The sequence below is a fragment of the Scardinius erythrophthalmus genome, assembly GCF_964197995.2.
Source record: "Scardinius erythrophthalmus genome assembly, chromosome: 1".
In the NCBI taxonomy this organism is placed as follows: Eukaryota; Metazoa; Chordata; class Actinopteri; order Cypriniformes; family Leuciscidae; genus Scardinius; species Scardinius erythrophthalmus.
In genome coordinates this window covers 21,489,492-21,503,958 of record NC_138221.1, presented here as the reverse complement: position 1 = coordinate 21,503,958, position 14,467 = coordinate 21,489,492, and the positions used below count along the sequence as shown (strand labels likewise).

At 46.0% G+C, this 14,467-nt stretch overlaps 1 protein-coding gene across 5 annotated transcripts in view; it reads right to left on the bottom strand.

The window, feature by feature from the left end:
• LOC308696832 (uncharacterized protein) overlaps positions 1-14,467 on the bottom strand; it is a 46,144-nt gene that overhangs the window by 5,243 nt on the left and 26,434 nt on the right. For all 5 annotated transcript variants that reach the window (XM_081375732.1, XM_081375734.1, XM_081375733.1 and 2 more), the window contains exons 12-14: positions 1,567-1,839; positions 1,188-1,475; positions 826-1,110 (exon numbers count right to left, since the gene is read on the bottom strand). In XM_081375732.1, coding sequence (XP_081231858.1) covers positions 826-1,110; positions 1,188-1,475; positions 1,567-1,839 — 846 coding nt within the window. The remainder of the gene's footprint in view (positions 1-825; positions 1,111-1,187; positions 1,476-1,566; positions 1,840-14,467) is intronic.

Genomic DNA, 14,467 nt, shown 5'->3' with positions numbered 1-14,467 from the left:
CAGATCGCAGACTCAGCAACTATTATATTTAATTGTACAGTACAATCATAACATAGTACAGACAGGCATTATCTTCATTTCATAATGTCCTTAAATGTTACAATGCTGGCCATAAACTGGCGCATCTCGTCGGGTGTGCGGCGTGTGCGATGATCGATCCCCTTAAACCCAATCTGCAGAATGTGTAGCCACCAACCTTTTCACCCATCTCCGTGTCCATCACCCTGCGGATTACGCCATTTTACAGAGAGTAAATTGCGATTATTTTACTAGTCATGGAATGGGAAACGTGACATTAACCTGTTAACAGTGGGTTTCTGTGATCATATATCCCACTTCTTTACTCATCTTATTTTTGCATTTGTATTTGCACTTGATTTTTTTGTTCAAATCTGCTATCTGCATGACTAGCGCCAGTGCAACAGGTTTAAGAGCTTTTCAGTTCTTCAGGAAACATTCAGACAGTGTTTCGCTTCAGTTTGAAACCATAAACTTCACATGCTTGTCTTCCTTTACAAAAATTTGCCATAGATTGAGTATACAAGAAGTAATGCATGTGCCTTGTGTTTATCAGTATCCTTATGTTTGTGTAAAAAAGAATAACTATAAGCAAAGTAAAAATTTATTTGAACCAGAACTCTGCTCAAGCTTATACTTATTTTATGTATTAAAGAAATCTAATACATTGGCGAGCCACCCAAACAATCGCTCGGCCAAATGCAGCAAAAGCTAACAGGTTCCAAAATATATGGTCACATGACACTAAAAAGTGAACGGTTGCCAAGATAAATGGGGTGGGTCAATTTACCCACTGGCTCATCTTACCACACTTTGCCCTAATTGGTTCTTTGATGCTCTTGTGAGTCACAAGACAATCATATTCATCTCTTTCCTCCTCCTTGATCTCCACACTCTTCCTCAGCTGATAGGATCCATCATGGTTTGGTCTGATTCCTGAGGATTCAATCTGATCTTCAGGCAGAGATTTGCAATATTTCCTAAGGATCATTATCACGTCTTTGGGGTAGAAGCCGGTGGCCAGACAGGTCAGTTTCAGCTTGGTTTTCTCTAAAGTGGATTTCCTTAAAAACACATGAACCTTTGGAGGAGCTGAAAACACAGAAATCAGTTTATCAATTCTATTCATCATCTGTGGATGATCAACAAATACAAACACATTTACTCACAGCCGTTTCTGAACTCCTCGTCTCCATATTCTCTGAATTTGTTGAGCCAGTCCACACACTCTTTCTCCAGATAGCCTTTGTTGTATTGGTTTAGGATCGGCACATTGTCCCACTTTCTCTTGGTTGGTAGAGCTGCGTCAACTGGGGCGACCCATTGAGACTCTTTATCATCAAAAGACAGAAAGTCCTCTCCATCATAGCCGTACTCAGAAACACCTTTGGAAAACATCACTCTATCTCCCTGCTGATCTACTTCACAACCAGTTCTCCACTGAAGAACATGAACATCTGAAACATGACGAATCAAAATGTTTGTAAGATGATAACAATAATAAAACTAGAATACATAAGCAGGTTAAACAGCATGAATGTTCCTCACCTGAATCATTGTGTCTCATGCGTTCCATCAGAATCTGGACATTGACATTAAACCACTGTTCTTTGCTCTTTCTGGACTGAGTGCCTTTTTCCCAGTAATCCTCCTGCATTCTCTCTTTCATCCAGGGCTGTGTGGGAATCTTTCTCTTTTCTTTACTATTGTAATAGTCGATCTGTCTGTCGTCTAGCAGACCCATAGCAGTGAATTCATAGATGCCTGGCAGATCCACAGGTTTGGACAAAGCAGTGTAAATGTAATACAGCGAGTGTCTCTCTACAATGAAGAGGAAAAACATATGGAGGAAATTACTGTTCACTTCAGTGTAAATGTGATAAAAGTTGTGTGTTCCTGAAAGAGAAAGCTGCTAAAACATCATGTGGGTCAAGCTCATTAAACACGATCTCAAAACATTTCAGCTACAGATACAACCAAATAATTAATCTTATAATCTATTTTGATCATTTATAGCCTAAAGCCAGACCTGTAATTTTCTGAAGAAAACTTTAGTCAAAATCCCAAATCTGAATCTCAAAATCCTTCTGGTTAATCAAAAACTCTATTTTTAGGTTTAACTTGTCATAATTTCCATACACCTCTTATTCTTTTGATAAATTTATTTGATGCCGCTAAAACATAATCTTGTTAAATCTGTAATAACCTCTAATATCAATCACATATGATAATAATGATGTTGACAAAAAGTTATAGTGGATAGTTTTATTAGGGATCGTTCGGTATTTATGGAAAGGACCACCGGAGGAAAATAGGGGAGGGTCATGTCTTTTTATTCTTTGTTGAGGGGAGGGTCATCCAACTTTTTTTAGTCTAGGGGGAGGGTCACCCAACTTTTATAATCATGAAAACAGCAACATTTCAATATGAGGTGCCCCTAGGGACATTATTCAGAATTACCATGCATATGCACGTACTTTTCCTCGTACATACACATATGAAACCAAATTCATTCACATACTATAATGAAATGCTCACACACATACAAGTGAAATGCTTTTACAAACACAACTGAAACGCTCTCATACATACAACTGAAAATATTACGCTCACACACACACAACTGAAACGCTCACACACACACAACTGAAACGCTCACACACACACAACTGAAATGCTCTAATACATACAACCTTAAATTTTTGAAAAAAAAATATTTGTTGAAAGAAAGCATAGTAAACTAGCGCAAGTTGGCAATAAATTGACAGATTCGAACTTCCCGGGTCAATAACTTGTGAGCTAAACGTTGTTAATACACAAATAACACCTCGTTTTAATCGTAGTAATGTAGACAAGCAGCTACAGCCTAATTTTCCTCAAAACGATATTTCCCTCGCACTGGACAAAACACATTGAACACTATGCGCAGGCGGCAGAGAGGCAGATCCGCAGGGACCGGTTATACTAAAACACTTATTTTGAATAAATATATTTTTGTGATCATTAGTTATGAAAAATATTCAATAACTGCACTGTAATTCACTGTATTGTTGCCAAATTCAGTTCGCACATTACTTGCCCTGATGGTTATACTACAACGCTTATTTTGGATAAAATATATTCTAATTTTATATAGGCTACAATTGTTATGTAGGCTATGTTGATGATTTTTATTATGAAAAATATAACTTCACTGTAATTCACTGTATTGTTGCCAAATTCAGTTCACACATCGCTGATGCCCTGATGGTTATACTACAACACTTATTTTGGGGAAAATATATATATTAAATTGTATATACAATTGTAAATGTATAATTTTTATGATTTTTATGAAAAATATTATTGTAATAATAATAACTTCACTCTAATTCAAAACTTCACTGTATACAATTAAATTTTTTTTTTTTCCAAAATAAGTGTTGTATAACCATCAGGACAGCAGTGATGTTTGAACTGAATTTGGCAACAATACAGTGAATTATAGTGAAGTTATTGAATATTTTTCATAAAAATTATAAATTTACATTGTATAATTTAAAATTCATTTTTCCCAAAATAAATGTAGTATAACCATCAGGGCATCAGTGATGTTTGAACTGAATTTGGCAACAATACAGTGAATTACAGTGCAGTTATTGATAGGGCTGTCAACTTTAGTCGTTTTTTTTTTTTTTTTTTTTTACCAATAAAGACATTTTCATCGATTTACTCCTTGATATTTATTCCTTTATAAGCAGTTATATATTACTGTATTCTAAATATAATTAGCCTAAGTTTTATCCCCAACTTTAAATGCTTTAATTTAGGCTATTTTGTAACAGCGCCACAGTTTAGCAGCGCACCACGTAGAACACTCGGGAACCGCACCTGTCCCGGAGCGCAGAGGAAGGGTGGATCCGGCAACTCAAAACGGGGGTTGGAGGTAACGGAACAAAAAAAAATTACACTGCCTATAGCTTCTCTGCAGGGGCGGCACCAGATAATTTTTAACGCATGTGCTGAAGGGGTGCTAGATCACTGACACGGGGAGCTGCGCAAAACTTGGCCACTAAATATTTAATATTCAATTATTTTAATGATCACAATTAAAGTTTTAATTTTATTAAATTGAACAAGCGTAACATTCAGCATTCAATCAAATATTTTAAAAGATGTATTATTAATAGGATGAGATGACCGCGCGGGCGCCCAATTATATTGTCTGTTATTTGCTTCTTATTTATTACAAAACAAAACGTTTCGGTTACTCACGTAACCTCTGTTCTCTCTAGAAGAGGGAACGAGTATTGCGTAGTTGCTTACGCTACGGGAAAGCCTTTCTTTCTCGAGATACTGAAGCCAAAAATTATCCTTAATTTTTATAATCTTGTCAACGCAGTGCGGCAGCCTGCAGACCTAGGGCAGGCTTACTAGCGTGCCCATTGGCTGCCCTGCGGCAACTGCAGCAGCCTACCGCTGAGCCCTTGGCATGACGTCACGACCAATGAGCGCGCTTGGCGCGCTTAATGCGTCACAGCCCGCGAAAAAAGGGGTGTGGCCTAGCGTATATAAACAGGGCTCGGAGGCTGCTTCTCTGGTTTCTGTCGCATGAAGCGAAATGAGCTCGTGGTGCGAGCACGGCGGGCTACGCAATACTCGTTCCCTCTTCTAGAGAGAACAGAGGTTACGTGAGTAACCGAAACGTTCACTTACGAGAGGTTCTCTCGTATTGCGTAGTTGCTTACGCTACGGGAACGCCCTTGTCAACGCCGTGCGCGCCCAGCATCCACTGAATGAGTCCCAGGGAGAGCCCGGGGAACGTGATAGCAGAGAGCCGAGCGGCCCGAAGAGGGCTAGCGCCGTACATAAGCACACACTAGGGGGTTAGGAGCGGCACGGCCGGTCCGAACTGACAATTCCCTGCATAGTGCAGCTCAACCAGTAGAGCTAAATCACACAACGTAGCCCGCGCACAGATAGTGGGCTGGCATACGCGAGACTTAGACTGATAACACTTTCGCCTGCAAGGCGGGAACATCCAGGTTGTAAAACCTAACAAATGTGGAGGGGGAGGCCCAGCCTGCCGCTGCACAAATGTCATGAATGGGAATCCCGCTGGACCACGCCCACGACGAGGCCATGCCTCTGGTGGAGTGAGCTTGAATGCCCAATGGGCACTGCAGGTCTTTAGACGCATAAGCAGCAGCAATAGCGTCCACTATCCATCTGGACAGGCTGTGTTTCGAGGCGGCGAGACCCTTGGTGCGCCCGCCAAACGAAACAAAGAGCTGTTCCACCACTCGTTTGACTGAAGACAGTGCTATCAGAAAAACGGTTTTGAGCGTGAGGTATTTCATATCCACAGTTTCCAAGGGTTCGAAGGGATGCGCTTTCAGGGCCTCCAAGACCAGTGAAAGATCCCACATAGGAACCGAGGGGGGTCGCGGGGGGTTCATCCTCCTGGCTCCTCTAAGGAAGCGGATGACGAACTCGTTCCTTCCTAATGCGCGGCCCAGCTCTGAAACAGAGAGCGCTGAAATGGCCGTGACATAGACTTTGAGCGTGGAGGGGGACCTGCCCGCGTCCAGTAACTCTTGAAGGAAACACAGTACTCGCGATACCCCACATGTCTGTGGATCGAGCCCCTTAGCAGTGCACCATCTGTTAAACACTGACCATTTCGACATGTAGAGCCGCCTCGTAGAGGGGGCTCTAGATTGTATGATCGTGTTCATGACCCCGTCTGGCAGATCAGCGTGTAATCGTTGAGGCTCCACGCATGCAGAGACAGCGCTCTGGATGGGGATGCCATATCGAGCCGCGGGCTTGAGAGAGAAGGTCTCTCTTCACCGGTATCAGCCAGGGGGCTGAGTCTGCCAGCTGTATTAGATCCGGGAACCAAGCTTGGTTCTCCCAGTATGGGGCTAAGAGGAGCACTGTGTGGCGCGCCTCCCTGATTCTCTTGATGACCTGAGGCAGCAGAGAGACCGGGGGAAAGGCATACAGCGGGCCGCTGGGCCAGGTCTGGGCCAGCGCGTCCTCGTTCTTCGAGAAGAACTCTGGGCAATGAGCGTTGTCTTTGACGCAAAAAGGTCGACTTTCGCTTTGCCGAAACGGCGCCACAGTGACTGGACTGTTTGGGGGTGTAGAGACCACTCCCCAGGGGGAACGTTGTCCCTGGACAGTCTGTCGGGGCCCTCGTTCAGGTGGCCAGGCACATGCGCGGCTCTCAGCGAGCGCAGAGAGTGCTGAGCCCACACTAGGAGGCGTTCCGCCAGGGTGCAGAGCGTCTTTGATCTGACACCGCCCTGGCGATTCACATAGGCCACTACCGATGTATTGTCCGTGCGGACTAGAACATGGTGACCGTGGAGGAATGGGAGGAAGTGTTTGAGCGCTTTCTCGACCGCGAGCATCTCTAGACAGTTTATGTGTAGGAGATTCTCCTGGTCTGACCAGCGGCCATAGACCGGTCTGCCTTCGAAGAGCGCTCCCCAACCTAGGTTGGAAGCGTCTGTCGAGACAACTTTCCGGTGTGAAATCACTCCCATAGTCACTCCTGTGTGATACCATTCGGCTGCCAGCCAGGGCTGCAGGGCTGAAATGCAGCTCTGATTCACTCTGACTCGCAAGCCGCCGGCCGCCCAGGCTCGGTGGGGCACGCGCGCTTTCAGCCAGCGTTGAAGCGGGCGCATGCGCAGTAAGCCCAGCTGGAGCGCTGCTGCAGCTGAGGCAATATGCCCCAGGATACGCTGGAATGTCCTCAGCGGAACCCGGCTGCCTATTTGGAGGGATGCGGCGAGGAGGCGGATGCGGCGCGCGCGCTGCTCCGACAGTCTGGCCGTCATAGCCACCGAGTCCAGTTCTATTCCAAGAAGGAAATTGACTGACGGGGCGATAGCGAGCTCTTGGTCCAGTGACCGAGAGACCCAGATCCTCCAGATGGCTGAGAAGCGCTGTTCTGTGAGACACAAGTTCCGTCTCTGACAGCGCTAGAATAAGCCAATCGTCCAGATAATTCAGTATTCGCATTCCCTGTTTTCTCAGGGGAGCAAGAGCCGTGTCCATGCATTTCGTAATGTACCAAAGACAGGCCGAAGGGCAGGATTGTGTACTGATATACTCGACCGTTGAAGGCGAATCTCAAGAATGGCCTGTGACGGGGAGTTATCTGGATCTGAAAATATGCGTCTTTTAGATCGAGAGAGATAAACCAGTCTCCTGGGCGAATCTGCGCGAGGATTTTTCTGGTTGTGATCATTTTGAACGGCCGTCTCATGAGGGCTTTGTTCAGATGTCTCAGATCTAAAATAGGTCTTAACGCTCCGTCCTTCTTGGGTACGAGGAAGTAGCGGCTGTAAAAACTCGACTCGCTCAGAGAAGGATGAACCTGTTCTATAGCCCTTTTGCGCAGCAGCTTCGCTATTTCGGCATGAAGCAGGTGCGCAGCTTCTGAACTCACTTTCGTCTCCGTCTGTGCTAGAAAGCGCGGAGGGCGACGAGCGAATTGAAGCGAATAGCCGTGTTTTATAGTACTCAGCACCCATTCTGACGCGCCCTGAATAGCTTCCCATGCTTCCGCATGCATAGCTAGGGGTGGAATGGTCTCTGGGTTCAGATCGCCGCGCTGCGCGGGATTGGGGAACCTGTATCAGAGAGGATGGAGCGGCGTGCGCGCCGCTGGTGCTCGAACACGGGGGCTGGTAAACAGTATTGGCCGGCTGTACAGCGTTCGGTAGCTCGGTCCCAGAGGATGGAGCGCGATTTGCTGACAAACACCCCTGGCGCGAAAGCGGCGTGGGGATTGTAATGTCTAAAAGTGAGAGCGCATGCACGTGAGCGGGCGCAGAGTTTACACTTATGACACGGCCAGTGTTTGGGAGCTTAGAGGGTGTGCGACCCGAGGTAACTGAATGGCAGAGCGAGCAGCGGGTAGGTGTGAGCACAAAGTTGTGGGCACATTTACTACACTTAGTACTCGAGCGGCTTGTGTCCGCTTTATGAGAGAGCGCTCTATGCGCGTTACCATGGGGACCATGTTTGTGTGAAGCAGTGAGCACATAGGAGTGGGCACATTTTCTACACTTATGACACCTTTGGCCAGAGCCGGAATGTATGTGAGCTTTAGAGGATCTGCAACCCGGGGTAACTGTGTGATAGAGCGGGCAGCAGCTAGGTGTGAGCACAGAGTTGTGGGCACATTTACTACACTTAGTACTCAAGCGGCATGTGTCCGCTTTATGAGAGTGCGCTCTGTGAGCGTTACCGGGGAGACCGTGTTTTGTGTGTAGCAGTGAGCACATGGGAGTGGGCACATTTTCTACACTTGTAACACCATCGGCGTTATAGAGCAAATGCTTTGATGGCTCATATGTTTAGACGCTCATAAATACTCAAGCACCATCCTGTGAGATGCGGGTTCGCTTTCTGTATGTAAGAAAGCTGGCCGCGAGCTCGGGGAAGCCAGCAGAAAAAATATTTTTCTGCCGCCAGAGCCGGATTCGAACACGGGTCTCCAGTGCAGAAGCGAATATTCTGCCACTGAGCCACAGGGGCACACATGAGCTTCCAGTTGGTGCGAGCATATGACCGAGCGTCGTGTTTCGGCGTTTGTTTGCAGGCGCGCGTGTATTAAAACAGGCCCGTTTACTGCAGCATTAGTATTTCCAGCCGCCTGAACTTAGAGGGGACTGAGAAATATGTATCCCGTGAGATGCGGGTTTGCTTTCTGTATGTAAGAAAGCTGGCCGCGAGCTCGGAGAAGCAAGCAGAAAAAAGTTTCTCTGCTGCCAGAGCCGGATTCGAACACGGGTCTCTGGTGCGGAAGCCTAATGTTCTGCCACTGAGCCACAGGGGCACACATGAACTTCCGGTCAGTGCGAGCATATGACCGAGCGTCGTGTTTCGTTTCGGCGTTTGTTTGCAGGCGCGCGTGTATTAAAACAGGCCCGTTTACTGCAGTATTAGTATTTCCAGCCGCCTGAGCTTAGAGGGGACTGAGAAATATGTATCCCGTGAGATGCGGGTTTGCTTTCTGTATGTAAGAAAGCTGGCCGCGAGCTCGGAGAAGCAAGCAGAAAAAAGTTTTTCTGCTGCCAGAGCCGGATTCAAACACGGGTCTCTGGTGTGGAAGCCTAATGTTCTGCCACTGAGCCACAGGGCACACATGAGCTTCCAGTCAGTGCGAGCATATGACCGAGCGTTTGTTTGCAGGCGCGCGTGTATTAAAACAGGCTCGTTTACTGCAGTATTAGTATTTCCAGCCGCCTGAATTTAGAGGGGACTGAGAAATATGCGAGGATTGGATGAAGTCCGGCCTAAGCGGGACGAAAACACCCTCTCTTCCTCCTTTCGCCGGTGCTCGTGACGTCCGCTCTGATATCCCTTGAGAATGGCGCAGTTGCGCGGCTCGAACAAAGGGAGAGAGAGCGGGAAGATGTCATTATGTGCTGTGACATCGTTTGTTTGCAGGCGTGCGTGTATAACAACAGGCTCGTTTACTGCAATATAGATATTTCTAGTCGCCTGAGCTAGGAGGGGACTGAGAAATGTGTGAGAAACGGAGGTGGCCGGAGAGTGACGCGCGCGACCGAGACGCGGGGTAGCTTTCTTATAACGTAAAGGAAGCCAGCCCGTGACCGTCTACTTCTGACATCCCTTGTGAGCGGCGCCTTGCGCAGAGGGGGAGAGGGCGTGCGTCATCCGGGGGGGGGGTAGCTTCCTTGTAACGTAAAGGAAGCTATAGCCCGTGACCGTCCGTTCTGACATCCCTTGTGAGCGGCGCCGTTTGCGCGGCTTGACAGAGGGGAGTAACCAGCTGGTCTGCTTCATCCCCTGAGGCGACGGCAGTGCGGGCAGAGGCCGGCCGCTGCGCGTCGGTGAAGGGCGGGGGAGAAGGAGAGAGCGAGGCTCGCGGGAGGGGCTCCGGCGAGCGCTCAGTCATAACCACCGGCTCGGGAGGCCTTTGAGAGCGGCGTTTTTTCTTACGCGGCCCGGAAGAGGCAGCTGGAGAAGGTGGAGGATCGTGAAACATGGCGAGTCGAGCCCGCAGGGTCGACATCGGCAAGTCCTCACACTGTTCGCAGTCGCCCGTGAAGGGCGCGGGCTGCGTGGTCGAAACCCAGGCAGAGAGCGCAGATCACGTGGCGGTCTCCGTCGCTGAGCCTCTGCACGAGCCACAGGATGAGCGAGGCATTTGCAACAACGCCTCGCGCTCTTTTAGATGCAAAGTGTGTCGCGGGGCGAACACACAAACACATACAACACAGAGCAGTAAAAGGATATATTCGCCGGATAGCGAAGCAGGCAGGGAAAGCTGAAGGCGGCGAAGGCGGCCGGCGTCCTCAGGCTGAGATCCTCGGCGTGCTGGTCGCTTGATTCGACGGCGGCTTCCTCAGAGAGCAGCGATGCGTAGAGCTTCGCTGAAAAGACAGAAATCAGAGAAGCAGCCTCCGAGCCCTGTTTATATACGCTAGGCCACACCCCTTTTTTCGCGGGCTGTGACGCATTAAGCGCGCCAAGCGCGCTCATTGGTCGTGACGTCACGCCAAGGGCTCAGCGGTAGGCTGCTGCAGTTGCCGCAGGGCAGCCAATGGGCACGCTAGTAAGCCTGCCCTAGGTCTGCAGGCTGCCGCACTGCGTTGACAAGATTATAAAAATTAAGGATAATTTTTGGCTTCAGTATCTCGAGAAAGAAAGGCTTTCCTGTAGCGTAAGCAACTACGCAATATGAGAGAACCTCTCGTAAGAGAACGAAAATAAACCTATAGCCCTTCCTTCTATACAGCCTATTATTGTTAGGATTGTTTTTTAGGCTATTTGGGGTTTTTGTGTGTGTGTTTTTTAAAACGCCTAGATCGGCTGGACAAAAGTTAACCCATAGCTTTGAAAGTAAATAAGAATATAGCCTACAGCCTGTATAAACGAGAGCTTTTGTTAGGATTTTTCATTATTTGGCAGTTTTAGCAGTTATATTTTTTGCAGCGTGTGGTGTGGTCAGGTGCGCGATTGTGACTGTCAGGACAGAGCTCCTCACTTTGCAGTTAAAAAAAATCACTTAATTTTCAAAGAATTGTATAATTATTATAGTTTAATGTATTATTGATGTTTTTTCGTTGTTTTATAAATGCTCTATGACAATTGTTTAATAAATGTTCAATCAAAATGCAAAACATCGCGTCTTTTTATTTTTATTGTAGTCGACTGATCGTTGCGCAGGACAGGACTTTGGTCGACTAAGCATTTCTTTGGTTGACTAGGCCTACAGCCTAGTCAACCAGCCCTGATAGGCCTACAGCCTAGTCAACCAGCCCTACTTGAATATTTTTCATAAATAATAATCATAAAAATTATGCAAAACTATATTTATTAAAAATAAGTTTTGTAGCCTAGTATAACCATCAGGGCATCAGTGATGTGTGAACTGAATTTGATGACACTATAGTGTGTGACAGTGAAGTTATTGACTGTTTTCGTAGTGACGCTTTTCGGGTTTTGCACTTTGCAGACGGTCCCTTCGGATCTGCCTCTCTGCCGCCTTAGGCTATAGATGGGTTTCCGTTTCGCGAATTACCCATTTTCCTCTGCGGCACGCCACCTTGTGGTGTGTCAAACCTGTCAGTAAGCCACTGTGCTGCATTAATAGAAAGCCAGTTAATATAAAGTATTTTTGACTCTTTTGTGTTGAGATAACGATGACAAATTCCTCCAAACCTGGCGACAAGGTGAAGGTTATTTACAGGGACACATTAGACAAGGCAAGATATGATGAGAAATTGAGTTATATCGATGGAAAGGATCCTTACACAATGTCGAAAGAGGACTGGTTATGTAGCTAATTCAGGAAATGGACATTGCCAAGTATCTCATCCACACCGTTAGTGCGTACACTTTTGACGAATTAAGAGGAAGAAAGTCTCTAGAAGCATACAATTATTTTGTTAGAATGTGCGAGTTAAAATTGTATATGGTCACATTTGTGCGAGTGCATGGTCATGTACTACTCAGTTAAATTCACGCATGAATTCTCCTGCATTGAACTTGTTTAAGCGCCCGCCAAAGTGAATTTTTGTCCCGCCAAAGTCTTATTTGATTGGTAAATAATGTAGATGAACTGAGCGCATGTTTAACTGAAAGAACGAGCAGAGAGAGAGAGAGAGAGAGAGAGAGAGCCGGTCGCACACGCGCACTCTCTCTCTCTCTCTTCGGAGCCAGGCGAAAGTGAAAACAAAAGTTCACCGTCTCCAAACTAAGCGCTGTCTTGCTCTCTCTCCCTCGTGGAAATGTTAGTCTGGAGCCCTGCATTGGCGGTTCACATCGCTGTAGCCAGACGGCTGATATCTGCACAGCCCTTATTATACGGTACATTTAGACTCCGTGTCAAGACAACACTCTCTGGGTAAAAAAACAACAACAACACAACGCTCCGAACTAATTTAGTGTAGGAGAGAGATGGAGAGCAGAGGCACGGAGCGATGTGCTCCAGGTGTAACGTTAGCCTCTGCCTCTGGCTCGACCAGCTGATGTGGCCACAGAGAAAGTGATGAAGGTGGACAATCGTCAGAGTGTGCTTCTGCCCAGCCAACACCTCTCAAGGGCTGTGTCGATAGTAGCAGCCTGGGTACAGCGATTTGACAGCCGATGAGAGCTAACGTTAGCGAATTTAGCTAGCCCATCTTGGAAATGATTAGATAAAGTGTCACATCTCCAGAGCACAAAAACTCTAAATGTTCACAAGAGCAGCACTGAACATTAACTCCAGCCAAACGGAGAATAATCGTATGATTTTCATGTTCAGAATAATGCCGATTCAGGAATTTATCATGCTCCGTAACACAAACGCTTGACCCACTTGACACACAAGATGGCGCCGTAAGGAGTTGCGGGAGAAATGTGACGTCATCGGAAATCTATCTATACTCTTCACGTCACATTACTACGATTAAAACGAGGTGTTATTTGTGTATTAACAACGTTTAGCTCACGAGTTATTGACCCGGAAAATTTGAATCTGTGAATTTATTCATCTTATTCCGCCCCGCCCACTTTTACTTTTGTCCAGGACTTCCGTTGTAAACCAACTTCCGGTTTAGCGGACCCTCATTCAATTTCGAGGAGAACTGCAGAGAAGTCTCACTGATAAAATGTCACATAAGATAAGCTAATTTGTGCCAAATGTGCTATGTACGTGTGTACCAACAGCACAGCAATGCACTGTTTCTCGGGGTAATTTTTAAACGACTTTTAGGTGTTTATATGACCCATCTGCCTGTCTGATCGCAGCCCGGCCGATGTGTAGTGTTTAGCCTACATTAGCCACAAACATCTAATGTTGTAATGGTCTCACTACAGGAAACATACACATGCTATACCTTGTTTGAAAGCTATGGTCCTCTAGAATTTAGTCGCTGGATTTATTTTACAGCCATTACTTGTGTTAGAGATCAAACCATAAGAAATTGCAGCTAGCAGTTAGCTAAGCTAACGTTACCCTCTTGTTCATCTAGTTGAGGCTCTACTTTCTTTCTACACCAGTTCGTGGCTATTTTTTTCTCATCTGTTGGCTATACACTGCAAATGTATCTGGTGATTAAGCAAACAAACTGTGGTGTAATAATGTTTCAAACTTTACATGTAGTAGTGTTTGTGCACATCTTCATAACTAAGTAATAGCTATTAGAAAGACAGCTATTAAATAATTTGATTGTGGCATTGTTTCAAAAGCTTCAAGTGAAATGTACTTTAGTATGTTGCAGCAGTTGTTAATAACCATAGGCCAACACATTTGGCTATAATATTATAGTCTATCTACTTATATCAAGACAGATAACAGATTGGACCAGGGAAAACAAAGCGCTAAGTAGCTAAACCAGGAAGTGAGATTACGCGGATGGCGCCACCCAGTGCTACTTCCGAAATAAGGTGAATTGCCAACTTGCGCTAGTTTACTATGCTTTCTTTCAACAGCTTCTAGTTTTTCGTCTTGAGGTGCACTACTGGCACCAACTGGACTGGAGACTTTAACCACCTTCCGTTTCAACTGAAATGCTCTCACACACACAACTGAAATGCTTGCATACAACATTCTGAAATGCTTTTCAGTGTGTGAGTGAGAGTGTTTCAGTTGTGTTTGTAAAAGCATTTCAGTTGTATGTGTGTGAGCATTTCAGTTGTGTGTGAGCCTAATATTTCAGTTGTATGTATGAGAGCGTTTCACTTGTGTTTATAAAAGCATTTTACTTGTATGTGTGTGAGCATTTCAGTTGTGTGTGTGTGTGTTTCAGTTGTGTATGTGAGCGTAATATTTTCAGTTGTATGTATGAGAGCATTTCAGTTGTGTGTGTGTGAGCGTTTCAGTTGAGTGTGTGTGAGCGTTTCAGTTGTGTGTGTGTGAGCGTAATATTTTCAGTTGTATGTATGAGAGCGTTTCAGTTGTGTTTGTAAAAGCATTTCACTTGTATGTGTGTGA